The sequence below is a fragment of the Poecile atricapillus genome, chromosome 3 (genome assembly GCF_030490865.1).
Source record: "Poecile atricapillus isolate bPoeAtr1 chromosome 3, bPoeAtr1.hap1, whole genome shotgun sequence".
NCBI lineage: Eukaryota > Metazoa > Chordata > Aves > Passeriformes > Paridae > Poecile > Poecile atricapillus.
The window spans coordinates 42,224,057-42,238,674 of NC_081251.1; the positions used below are offsets into that span (position 1 = coordinate 42,224,057).

At 33.5% G+C, this 14,618-nt stretch overlaps 1 protein-coding gene across 1 annotated transcript in view; it reads left to right on the top strand.

The window, feature by feature from the left end:
• GRIK2 (glutamate ionotropic receptor kainate type subunit 2) overlaps positions 1-14,618 on the top strand; it is a 307,573-nt gene that overhangs the window by 49,570 nt on the left and 243,385 nt on the right. The window contains exon 2 of the mRNA XM_058834895.1: positions 10,933-11,100. Coding sequence (XP_058690878.1) covers positions 10,933-11,100 — 168 coding nt within the window. The remainder of the gene's footprint in view (positions 1-10,932; positions 11,101-14,618) is intronic.

A 14,618-nucleotide genomic window follows, 5' to 3' on the forward strand; every position in this document is an offset into this window, starting at 1 on the left:
GAAGTAGTATTGTTGACAAAAGTGATTTTGATGAGATTGTTGATAAGGTGTTGATAAGATGTTGATAATTTCTAAACAAATCTCTAATTTAAATATTTTTAGAAACTGAAACTTTGAGTACTGATGTGAAACATTAGTAGTTTCAACAGTATTTGTAATATTTAAAATTCATCCATCAGTCTGACTATGAAGGGTTTTCTTTTGTTCTTGGTTTTCTTTGAATCTTTGAAGACTATTATAAATTTCGATAGCAATCATTTCAAACTGTTCAATTTTAATACAGTCAGAAAACACTTTGGAAAGAAGCAAAAATGCCTCAAGTGGTAATGAAGAAAATCTATGTTTCAGTGGCTTTAAGGGCAAAATGGAAACAATAAACAGTTCCAGTTAATGCATTGTAGTATGGCAGCAGTAGAAAGTACTCATGAATTGCTATTAAGTAAGGGAAACATGATGCAGCAAACTAAAAATTAGAAAGTATTTTCCTGAAATATAAAAATAATTGGAAAAAAAAATAAATCCCACTTTATACAAGTCCTAAAAAAAAAGAGATTATTCATATTTAAAGTTCATACCACTCATAGAATTATATTGGTACTCTGCATCTGTTAAACAGATGTATGTATATGCATATATATATATGTATATATGTAGTTTAGATAGGTCTTTTGTCCTTTTTCTTTTCCCCTTGATTAAATTAGATAGTATGAATTGCTTCAGGTTACTGAAGGATTCTATGCATGGCTTGAGAGAAGGAAGAAATATATGAAAATACATTTTTTGAACTTGCTTAAATCACTCAAATATCTACAAACTCCTGAACATTTAAATATTAAGCATTAAAAGAAAAAGAAATCATCCTGAAGCTGGTGATAGCCATTTAAACACTGAATTTCTGGAGAATATTCTGCACAGGAGTCCAGTTACTAAAATTTCACTTTAATGATGGTCACAGCATCTGGGAGGCCTTAGGTCAGGCTTTTTTTGTTTGTTTGTTTGTTTATCCATTTGCAAGATTCAAGTTTTAGTCTTTTGTCACTGCAAATGAACTTTTTATTTGCTTTCTTTAATGTCCAAATTCATGGCAATGAGTATTCTTTAAGTTTAGTTTAAGAAAGAAATGGATTTTTTATGGCGTTTTCCAATTCTAAGCTTTTGTGAATACTTTTAAGAAAAATCTTGTTTCATGATATTTTTGGAAAGAGAACCTTATTTATTTTGAGCTTTTAGATAGACTTAAGTGTGAGAATTTGGGTTTTGTCTTTTTCCCTACTGAAAAAATTGCATAGTTTGTGATTCACATTTGCTGGATCCTGCAGCATTTGGTTTGTTTGTTTTAAATTACCTACTTGGTCTTAGCAGAGTGAGTCAAATTATCTGGATAACTGGGATTTGACCCTGGAGGTACTTCTGGCTAACACATGCTGATATTTGATGTTGAAGATGCATTAGAAATTACCTAACCAGAAAGGGCAAGCAGAAGGAGACCTGACCATATGACACCAGTCTGCTGAGGTGCACTGGTATTGTGGCAGGAATCAAAGAATTAAGTAAGAAAGCAAGTTGGAAGCTACAGGCTGGGACTGTTGATTACTCAGGAAGAAAACCTGAGTCCTGGCCCTGAGTTTCTCTCCCATTTAAGCATTTTCTACAAGAAATTGATTAGACAAGAAGTAAATAATCTAGAAATTTTAGTGGACTGGCTCCTCTTTTATAACTAGAAGAGTCATACAGAAATATATGATAATTTCAGGGCTGCTCTTGTTTTTTGAATCTTGCACACTGAAAATTCCTACGTGGTAGCTTATCTTCATTCAAAATTGAAAATTATGTTATATGTAAGTATGCTGCCTGCTGGTTAGAACATCATTATAAACACTGTGTATAATGGATTTTGTTTTCTGCTTTATAAGCAAATGCATTAACAAGTTTGCTTGAAAAAAATGAATAATGAATACAAGCAGTATATTTTCTTGGAGTTATCTTTCCATGTAAGCTGCACATTTAGCTTTTGCTAATTGTCTTCTGACTTCTTTGAAGTTTAAACCCTTGTTCTGTTTCATCTTTAGATGTTGAGAGATCCAAGCATGAGCTTCTTATAATGGAGTATAAGAACTATAATCTCTACCTGCTTGGATGTCTTTAGTTCCTGGAAAACCTTTCTGTTTTCCAGGAATTTTGAAGTGATTTCTGGTAACTGTTGAACCATGGTCTCTGTGAATTTCTTTCAGGAAATCAGTCATGCAACTTTTCTAAGCCATGCTTGAAAAATTGTGATAAAATTTGACATTCTTTCCTGACTCTTGTTTACCTTATTAAAACAAAGCTGAAAAAAGCCCCAAACCCACAAAGCCCCAAAACCCAACTAAAACCACAAGACAAAACAAAAAATCCCCACATTTTTCTCCAGCTTTTGCATGTGAACATATTAGTATTACATAGTATTACATTGTAGGAGTTAAGTTCAAAATACATTTACTTTTCAATGTTAACTTATTTCTTGTGAGTCACCTTTATTTTAAAAGCAAGTGAAAACCTGGATACAATTTCCTTCATTGGAAATATCGTTTGGCTTCTAAAATGAGATCCCAGACACAAGCTAACATTTAAGAAGACAGATAGCCTGCAGCATAATGGAAATTAAAAATCCTGGCCTGGATGCAATCTTATTAGCAATTTTCTGTGGTCTTTATTATGAGGTTAGAGAACTGGTTGTGTCAGTGTTCTAATACATTTTATGACTCTTTCTAGAATGAAATTAAATGTTTTATGATCTGTATATTTTCAGACCTATAAGTAGGGAAGTTAGAAGATGGTAACTGCCCAGTAAGTAGCCTATAAACAGATGTAAAACTTCCGTGAGGACAAGTGTAAGACTATTTCTGTAAAATTTAGGCAACTAAGTTTTCATATTATCCTCTTTAAAGAAGTTTTGGAGAAAAAAGTTTTCTTCATGATTATTGAGAAGCCTTCCATCTGGATATTGACTGTCTCTAGAAAAAAGGGAAAGAAACAAGCATGTTGTTTTAAGGCAGTTCAAAACATTTTGTTACCCAAAGTAAGGAAAAGCACGTTTTAGCAAAATCTCCTGAGGCCATTTTTTATAATCAGACTTAATTTATTACTTTGTTTCCTTTTGTTGCTGTGAATCATGACAAGCTAATTATTATGTGAGTGTGATAATTGCATTGATAATATCAAGTGTATTCTGTATTACATTGCATAGCATGTCAGAGAAAGCTAATGTGCATCCCTTAAAGTGGGAAGAAATCTTGTGGATAGTACATTCTAACACTGTAGATGAATGAGTTCAGGTATTGTTATTTTATCTGTCATCTTTAGTTGTGCTCTATTGATATTCTGACTGAAAGGACTAATATTCATAGAGATGCTATCAAAAGCAGTATTTTATAGGTACACTGCATATTTCAACCTTGTAATATTTTTAAGCTTTCTTTTATTTATTAATTTTCAAAGAACATTTGTGCTGATGAAAGGAAATATTTGGATGTGTGTTGTTTGTCACATCTGACTTGAAGATGTTAGAATTCATCCAGTTAAATTTAAAACTACCTGAAGATACTTATAATTTGTATGCACTTAGCTTTTAAAACCTTGTTCACCAGTTTTATAAGGTAAGGAAAATTTTGTTCAAATGAGATCCACAGCTGTTTCCTCATAATGCTCCTTATTTCCCTGCATTTAAGAAAAAACAACCAAACTCTTTTGATATTTAACATTAACAACATAAACATAACATTGACTGATTATTTAGCCTGTTTCTTATTGTGCAATCTAAAAATACAGAGTTTTATTTGTCTTAAATCAGAGAATAATTCAAATCTTTTTAGGATTTGAACATGCCTAAATGTTGTCAGTTTCATGCAACTACAATAAGATGTCAATCCAAATATATCTTAGATGATGAAGCCAATAGTTCTGTGCATTTTATACAGCAAAATTTGCAGGATCCTGTGATCATGGTTTCATTCACTGATTCCATGAATGCCTTTAACAGACATTAAATCTCATTTCAAAACATGTTAGATTTTCCAATAATTGTGCCTGTATTTCAATGCTGAGATATTTTGGGATTAAATATTTATTTTTAAGGAAATCTTGTCCAATATTGTGCAGGAAATAGTAGCAATGAAAGTAAACCCCTGAAACTCCAGATCCTGCTTCCTTCCTCCAAACCATATGTGCACTCAGAAAGGATAAAGGTTTCTGCTGAAGTGTGCTATCTTTTTCCACAGTGCTGTAGCCACATAAAAACAGTTTCAAAGTCAAATAACCAGCATTTTCTTTGTCAAGTAATCCTTTTCAACTTTTTCCTGTTGTGAGAAAGCTTTCAATATAATTTTGAAAAGAAGTAATAAAGACCTGGTATTGTTCAGATTCACGCTACTGTATTCTAAATCTATAATTCCATAAACTACTTTACTTTATGGAAAATGTTATAAAGAAGAAAATTTTTCATTCATTTTTAACATCTTGTTTGAAAGTGATTCAATTTCTTAAATCCTGTTCCAGGCAGAAATAAGTGGCTGAGATGTAATTTTTTTCTGTATTTATAGGAAGCACAAGTCTAAGCTGTCAGCCTTTAAGGAGTTCTTTGAACCACCTCTGTAGCTTTCAAATCCATAACAGGACCTGAAAGAGGATTATCAGGACAGTGCACAGAACACTTGATTAGGGCTAAAATGCCTTCAGCCAGCAGCCTCTATCAGTCACTGTAGCTCAGCACCTGCTGTGTCTCCTCCTCACAGTACCATACATGCCATGTCAGTGATAGCAGGTTTTTTGGATGAGCCTCTTCACTGCCTTCTGGCTATAACTCTATTGGAGAAGTGTGGTCCATTCACACTTCCAAAAAGCCATCAGTTCTGTCTTTGTAGATGTCTATAGTGTAATACCAAAGAGGTTTACATTGCTATAGTTGAAGAGTTACCGTATCATTAAAAAAACAGTGCTCATGTCATATGTGACTGATGCTAGTTTTTATAATGTATTAATAAACACCTTCATAACTATCAGTAAATTTGTGCAGGTTGCTGCATGTTGATAATATGGCTAAAATGTTAAAATATGTATAGATATTAACAACCAGTGTGTATGTGCATGACCTATGTCCAGTTGGCTTGATATTATAGAAAAAGAAACTTAATTTTATATCTTCATACAAGGAAATCACAGTTAAAATTAAGATTAATGTTACTGTTTCCATAACTTTGTTAATGTGAAAAATGTTCTGTGTGAATGATTTTAGAATTTTTGTATCCTGGTTTCACATTTAAAAATCATGTAACTTTTAACTCCGTGTATATAGTTCATATATTTGCAATATTATTAAAACCAATTATTTTAGACTAAGTAATTTCAAGTAGTCTGTGAGCTTCACTTCGACTGATTTGATAGACTATGATCTGAGGTAATGTGACCTTCTGTTACATGTTTAAGGGTTTAATTTTCCAGAGGGCACAGACTGCAAAATAGCCTGTAGCTGTAATTAGATGGCATTCATTTCTCGTGAAACAAACAGGGGACTGTGACTGTACTAAAAACAAAAGAGAAATTATTTGATTTAATATTAGCCAGATTTGCTATTAGCTTTGTTTGGAGTCCTACTTGGATACTTTTTAAGCTTGCTTGAATGAGGATTTTTTTTCAAGTAGGTAGCACTAGCTCAGGTTGCATTATGTGCTGCTATTTCAGAAGTTCTCTACATATAAGAGAAGGAGAGATTTCCTAATGTCTCATTCTGGAACTTCTAGTTATCTAGTAATTCATGCAGTTAAGCAGTTTTGTTCTTTCTGCTGGGTTTTGACAGGTGTTATATGGAGATGATAATACAAAACACACAAGATGGTGATCTTCAAAGGGGACCCTGTTGTGGAATAGAAATGAAAAATTGAATTATTCAGAGGGTTAAGCTATTATTTGTGAAATTAGGTACTTTAGAGTAGAAAATATTTTTGGGGGAGGATAATTTTTGCCAAGATGTGCAGCAAGCTGACTTTTTATTTTTTTCCTCTGGATTTTGTGTTTAAGAAAATTATTTGAAAACTGGGGAAAACAGGATGACTTGCAAACAATAAATGTAAATTCTACTACAGTTTTTTCATGGAAAATGCAGACCTTTTAATTTGAACAATGTCAGGACAAATCCTTTTGGACTTGTATAATTATAAACTATTTTAGATTTTCCTTTTCCTTGGAAAATAATAAGGACATCTTCATTATATCCTTCTTGGTAAAATATTACTATCCTATTTTTTCAATGGTTTGTGTTTCTGAAGAAACAGTTATTCCATCAGTATTACGTTGATGATTGATTTTTTCCTATTTTTTATGGCAAAAGAACTTGGTCATATAAAGTTTTTTTTTCAGTAGAGACAGTAGATGAAAAATCCTAGTGGATTTCGGGTACATTAAAAACAGTTCTTTCATATCGACATTATCAGGAGAATTGAATTATCCCAGATGTATATATATGATACAGTATTTTAAGAATGTTTTTTAATTGATCTGGCTTATCTGGTTTGGATTGGCATGTCTGAAATATTCCTCATCACTATGATTCTTCTGGTGTTGATCACTCCTAAAATTCTAGTGAGCTTTATCTAAGTGGTTACGGTGACAGTAAAAACGGGAAGTGCTCAGCTGTACAGCTATCATCCACTGTACACAGCCTATAAAACTTCATGGGCTACAGATTGAGCTGTAGATATGTGATCCCATATTCCCTGGTGTCACTATTATAGGGCAGAGACAAACTGCCTTATCATTAACACTGTAAATGAAGAAGCCATGAATGAGACAACCGAAGCAAGTTAGGAATAACATACACACCTTTTTACTGCTTTTAAGTTTTTTATCTCTGTTTTGAGGCAGTAGTGGAATTTTAGGCTATTCCTCCAGAATGTGCTGCTGGTTGCATCTGAGAACTAATGTTTCTGCCTACCACGGGTCTATAAACTCTTTAAAAAAGCCCCAAATCCTAACACTTGCATTTTTCAAGCTGTTAGACAGAGATAGGCATTGGTTTGGCTGCTTGTCCACATCTGAATGGTAAGATTTATGACTCTTCTGTCTGCTTATCTGAAGGCTTGCAGTGCATTCCTCAATTTGATTATTAATAAGGCTATCCTGAATACAAAGTATAGCAGTAGTAAAGAACAGCCTGCTTGGGAGGGAACAACATGACACAATATGGTATGACATCTTCTGGATACCATCATCCCTTAATAATTGAGTATATTTGAACTGGAAATCCAATTCTTTAATTTTCCTTTCCATTTAATAGAAAAATGCAATGTAATTAATGGCTTGTCTCTCAGTATTAAGCCAGTGGATTTGCATGACATATTCTTTAAGAATACTCAAGGTATTGTTTTTTTTGCTATTATTTACATACTCAGTAATAAATATAGGAACATAATAGTAAATTTAAAGTTACTGAATAAATTTCTATTTCTTATGCAGCAATGGAAAAACACAATTTAAAATTTTTCATTTTTGTCAATGCTTGGTCTCATTTATGTGTCTTTCATGAGCATCCTGGAAGCATCTAATGCATAGACTTCCAAGCAAACTTACAAGGTTTCTCCATCTGGAGAATGAGGATCTGTTTTTTTATATATATTCTGATATTCAGAATTCAGACATGTGTTTGTCTGAGCTCCTGGTCTTCTTAGTGGTTGAGTTCAATTTAAACTATTTAGATGTTAATTTAAACAATGCTGTTGCCCCATGTGCTGTATCAGCTTGGCCAGAGCTGTATTCACTACTGAGAAACCTGGCATTTTCAGCCATTTTGCATATTACTAGGACATGGAGCACTTTTGAGAACCAGTTCATTTGAGTCTCTTAGTGTGAAGGTTATGATAAGCCTTCACCTGCCAGCATCCAAAATATTTTACTATATGTTTTATTAAACTGAAATGAAAGAAACCTAGTGGATTTTGACAACCTACCGCTTAGAAAATAGCTAGGACTCTTCAAATATATCCTCTAGGGCTCTTATTTTTAATTTCAGTGTAGTGAAATGTGCAGAATGTAAAAATATTCTGGAGAGGGAAAAACGCTTTTCCTCCTCCTAGCAAAATATCCTAATCATAGAACAACAGAAACAGGTATTCTACTTCTCTTTTTCTTAGGAGTGGAAATATGCTCTGAAACAGACAGACTATATGATGCCAAGTTTGTTTGTTTTTTTGTTTTCTTTTTTTTTTTTTTTATCACAGGGATAGAGAATAAGTCAGTGAGTGAGGGGAGATATCACTGAATGGTGTATGTGGGCAATTACACATCATGGCCACTCACAGCAGATGTCATCTTCATAAAATTGTCTTACTATATGATGGACTGTCACTAGCATTAGGAGTTACCTAGATAGGCAAGGTCAAAATAATTTTTTTTTTTTAATGCTGAGAGTTTAAGGCTGAATCTTTGACAGTGAATTCCTTCTCTCAAGGATCTAGAAATCAGCATAAAGAAAAATGCAGGAATAAAGAAGGAAGGCTGTACTGAGCTCCAGATATATTGAAATTAGAGAGGAAGTCTTCCAACGAAAAAACTTCAGGATTTTCCATTAATCCATTTAGCTTAGGATATAATTAGGATTTCATAATTGTTTGTGTGATACTGAATTTATTCAAATATATTTGAATAACTCCCATCCAGATGCCTTAGGAAAGCCTATGAAATCTATCTTAATTTTTATTTTGTTTATGCAAATGTATTTATATTGTCTCTGAATATCTATACTTATAATTTACCTAATTTTTAGATTTCTGCAGCAATCTAAAAATATTTTCCCCAAACCAAAATACTATCCTCTTATATTTCACCATTTGAATTGCAATGTTTAGACTCTGTAAGATTTGGCAGCACAAAACCTTGTCTGTTAGAATCTGCTTCCCTGAACAGAGCACTTCATTATCTTCAAAAGCAGTAGGTTGTCGTTCATGTTTGTGTTCCATTATTGTACAAATAAACAAGGTAATTTTTTTGAGTTTTAAAATGTACTAGGCTTATATATTTATGGAATACACTAAGTTTCTTTAGCTTTAGCTCCTACAGTTTTATTAATATTGGTTACAGATTGCATACATATATACATATATATACACATATATATACATATACATACATATATATACATACATATATATATATATATATATATATATATATATATTCTATGCTCAATCAGTTTGGATTTTCCTAGATATTTATTTTTTTCTTAAGAGTCTGCCTTCCCCATCATTGCCTCTTTTCCAGTTTGAAATGACTAATGCTTAAATAATTATTAATCATATCTTATCTCAGTGGCTAGGGTTTGTGCTTTTAAAGTGATATTATACGAGCATCTGCTCCTGTGGCTCTTGCCAGAAATTAAAAGGCTGATCTGCAGGAAAAAAAAGGTTAACACCTCAATTCTGTAGTGAGAAATGGATTGCAAGAGGGAGAAGATTTGCAAAACCCAAACGCCTTTTATATTTAATACTATCAGTAAATAGTAAATACACATCTTTTTGCTTTACCAACTGTCTATCTGCTTGGTTACTCACAAGACTGTTTACAAACTGACTGCAGTTTTTTAAGTTTAGTATGATCACTGGATATTTAGATTCTGAGAACTTCCTGCTGAGAAAGTGACAGTGATGAATAATTTTTTTTTTTAAGGCTGTACAAGTCCAGATAGGAACATTACTTTGGAAATGAATAAATACAAGTGAGGAGAGAGTGAACTTCTTTCGGAGGCATAATACCTAGCTTGTAATTAGTGATCTTGGCCCTTTTCTGTCCATTAGTATTGACAAGTCTCTGTTAAAATGAGGCTGAAGGGACTACAAGGATGCTGGTAATTTTCTGAGGCATTCCATGTCACCACAGTAAGAACACATCTTCAAATTACTTTTATTGTCACAGTATCCTTGTCCCTTCCAGATCCAAGAATAAGTTATGTAACCCCAAAGTATGTATAAACGTACATTCTATGGACTATGATATCTCATTAATGAGAAAACCTGAAGCACAGCACCGTGTTACAAATATATTTGCTTCATTTAAGATGAAGGTTGGCTCAAAAGTTTTCTAGAAATTGTTTATTGTTTGAGGCATGTGCTACCCTGCTGCCTTGCACAGGTGCAGGATCATTTCCAGGGAGGCTACAAATACTGGTGGCCAGCATGGGACTCAACGAGATGGGTTTCTTGGATTCCTGTATTTACTGAGAATGAAGTAAAGAATGAATCTACATACAGTTCAGGGCAAAAGAGCAAAATCTGTACTTTTTGCTCAACATATTTATCAGTTCAGGCAAACAGTCATGCTAAAATATCTCTGCATTTTAATTTCTGGAGGCAATTTGAGGCATCCCAGTTCTATGCTCCTTTGTATGTTGTATTTTCAGTGAACTGTCGAGTTCATTATTAATGGATTATAAGTAGAAAGCAAGAATCCATGTCTCCCTTCCACCAGCCACATATACATAGGTCCTGGAAGATCCGGAAGGGACAAATGTATTAGTTTCAAGTTTAACTACATAAAATAGCAGCACTAGTGATAGTAGCTATGTAATAATTAAATATACTTCACCCCCCTCCTATTTTGCTTCTGAATTGTGTGGTTAATATATAACGCTACACTTTTTTTTAAAATTCACAATACTAAAATGAGTATTGAATGGAAAAAAAACACAACAGGTTTTCCTTTAGGTAAGTTCTAATTGTTGCTGGTTTATTTTTTGACTGACTCAAAGCTCATCAAAATCATGAATTGCACTGTATCAGGTTTATGAAATTGAATATTTCAGGCTGATGAATCAATATGAATAAATGTTATGAATGAATAAAATGTTATTTTATGCCCTTTTTACTTACTAGTGTTTTTATTTTTGTTCTTCTGTCTTTGTCCCTCTACCAGGAGGCATTTTTGAGTGTGTGGAATCTGGTCCAATGGGAGCAGAAGAATTAGCCTTCAGATTTGCTGTGAACACAATCAACAGAAACAGAACTCTTCTGCCAAACACCACATTAACATATGACACACAAAAGATAAATCTCTATGACAGTTTTGAAGCATCCAAAAAAGGTAACCTTTTGCTTATTTAGTTTTTTACTGAAGAACTAAGGCTCACTTAGTTTACTTACCTGTAAAAATGTCTATCCAATGAAGCCATATGCAATGGGACTGACATTACTGTCAATGGCATTAAAGAGCTGCTTTATTAAAGGTTCTAATGGTAACTGCTTGACAATTACATTGTCACCTTTGCTCCCATTAACCCTATCTAAAAGCTATTCCCTGAAATATTTAAAATCTGAAATAAATTTTGCTGAACATTGTGACTAGGGTGTTTCTGAGACCAGCTCTGTTAGAATGAGAAATCTCACTATCTCCAAAATTTATCCAGCAAAATGCCAAATTCCCCCAAATTCTACTCAACCTGGGATTCAATTTTAAGTATTCAATCACTTGAAGTACATTTTCACAAATGCCTTGATATAGTTAATCATGGACTTCAAAAGGGAAGCAGTAGTTGTAATTTTGTGCATTTTATACCAGCATGGCACAAAAATAAGCCTAGATATTAAGTCTGTGCTTAAGACTATCACTGTCAGATACATGTCTCCACCTGAGTTATGCTCTTTTCTCCTAACTATAAATTATATGTTTACAGAAGAACTAAGAGTAAAAATTAATTTTGAACAGTCTTCCTAAATTTTAAGGTCTTTGATTCTCAAAAAAAAAAAAATCCACATTTTCAGATTGCTTTACATTTAAATCAGGGACAACAGGTACAAGTTTCTGCACCACTGCTGTATTCTAGAAGGTGCAAACACCAAAAAGTTCAATAAGTATTTATGGAAGAAAGTATAAAGCCTTGTGTCAAAACTGCACTGTATTACACGTCCTTTAAAAATATTTTTTATGAATTGAACGGCTAATTTTATATGAATGCTATATGTAACAAAACAATTAGAAGGGTGAAAGAACTGGAGATCAGTCTGTGTTTCTTATGGCAGGTTTCTAGCCTAAATCTGCCAAATGATCTGGTCCCAACATGTCTCTCCCAAGCATTAAAGGCAGAAAGCTTTACACAGTGAGGGATTTTTGGTGTTATGGTGGGCTAAGAAGAGTGAAAACACTTGATACAACATTAGAAATTATACAAAAGGGAAAATTCCTGTGTGTTGATCAATGTGTATGAAGGACAACTTAAAAGTGGAATTTAATACTAATTAAATGTTCAGTGTATAACTGAAGGGAAATTTTTACCCCTTTTACCATTACAGACTAACAGAGTTAATCTTGCTAACCTGTTTTATCTGTTTATTGGGCAAATAAATAATTCAAATATAGAATCTTGTTAGACATGAAAAGAAGGTATCCTTATTTGTACAGAAATACACACAGTTTTGACATTGAAAGATGATAATGAAAACTGGTAATTTTTCAATTATGGAAAGTTATAGAGTAAATATTTAATCCTAACAAAATGGTTTTTTTGCAGAGTAGCATGTATGGTAGAAGAAAGGGGCAAAAATACACTTTTAATAGGGTATTTTTGAGTTGTTTTTCTAGTGTTTTGGATAATGGATTAAAGCAGGCTTTGAGAGAGACTACTGTTTCCTTTCTGTCTCAGCCAAACGTGAATAAAAGGGCTGAATCTTAATTCTGTTTCTCTCATTCTTTCCTTTACACCTTCCAAATTCAACTTCTTCCTGGCTCCTGCACATGCCAACCTATGAAATCAAGCAGTTTCTCTCCATGCCCGAGGGATGAAGTAGAGAGCAGAGAAATTTCTCCTGATATCTTTAATTCTTTAATTATTTCCTGAGAAAATGCAACTACTTTTAGCCCCTACTAAAGGGGGTTTGCTAGCCTGGATATTATGCTGGTAATTCTTGTTAGACTATAATAGCTGAAGTTAGAATGGCAACATGCTATTGATTAGGCATATTGAATAGATTGCATATATTAATTTTTCCCACTTGCATCTTGGATGACAATGCAACATTTTATTTGTAACTGCTCAGGCTGTATCAAAATCCGTGTAATCTTCTAGTACTAATAGCTTTTTGCATCATCAATTCACAATAAGGACAACTGTATTTGTGCTCACAGGTGCTTTAGTTCAGAATCAAAGGCTAAAGGTTAATACAAAATGGTTCATTTTATTATGAAGGATCCAAAGCAGAATTTTAACAATGAAGTTTAAGCATTTGACTCATTTTTGTGGTTCATTATCATGTCCATTAGTGAGCAGGCAGGCACTGCATCAAAAATGGCCTGTTTAGACCTCTTGTTAAAACATACTTTTGAAGTTGAATATAGATGAAATATTAATGGCTTTTTAAAGGTACTATATGAAAAAGCAACCTGAAGGCAAGATGATATTTCCAAGGTACTGTTTGAGTGAAGAATAATGTAAATGCAACAAAATACCTCTCAATGTTCTAAGAAAATTGGTATGCATCTGATAGAGCCAGTGCCATATTAAATCACATGTGAAAGCATTGCATTATTCAAATCTCAGAAAGGGGGAAAGAAAAAAGTCCATTCAAAAACCATCTGGTAGCTATTGCTGTTGTTAGTGATCCCATTTACTGACATTTGCATAAAGCTTGTTGATTACTCTTAGGAAGGGCAATATTAGCATAAATGTTTTTTTATTGAGCTAGTCATTTAGGCAACACACCGAATAGCAATGAAGATCCTGTGTGTCTGACAAGTTTATTTAAACCACCAGTGTTCTGCAGCAATAAAAAGGTGTGCCAGCATAGTTTCTGAAATGCACTTGAAAGACTTAGCAATATTTTCATCAAGTTGAAAAGAATGTGCGCAACAATTAATTTTGAATTGATGAGAAAAGCAATGCAGCAAGACATGTTTCCACTGCTTGTTTCCTCAGCTGTCAGGAGCATTGATGGTGGAGTAACAGAATTAATCAAACCCCATATAAATACTCATGTCTAGTTTGGTTTTCTTTACTTCTCTCTACCAAACGAGTTGTTTTCCTAGAAGACAGAGTCTGTTTTTCAGAGCTGCATACTCGTAAAAGTAATGCCTGTTGTAGTGAAGAGATTGGAGCAGGGCCTTGTCCCAAACTCTGGTCTTCATTATTGACTATCTTTTCCTGCCTTCGTTTTGTCATGTCCTAACACATATTCAACAAGATGATTCTGGAGTATGCTGTGGAAGATGATACAGACCAGAGACTGCTGATGAACAGTATGGGGAGGGCCACCCTGTATCAGAAAACAGGCAGCTGAGCCCACTTCAATACAGCAGTATCATGAAGTGACTTGCAGGGCCAGTTTTATATACTCATACAAGTATAGCAAAACTGAGCATTTCCAGTTTTTAAGAAGGGACACTTATTTTTTTTTCACTAACAGACAGCAATTTAATTTTAGGGAAAATGTTGGTCCATAGATGGTACTAGCCAACATGCCTATTTCAGATACAGAAATTCAAATGTCCATTTTAATGAAATTAACTCTGTGCCTGATAATTAACTGTGAGCTACTTCACATGTAAACTTCCTGAGTAATTAGGACCTCAGTAGAAATAGTGTTGGTTGATTGAGGAAGAAGTTATCACTT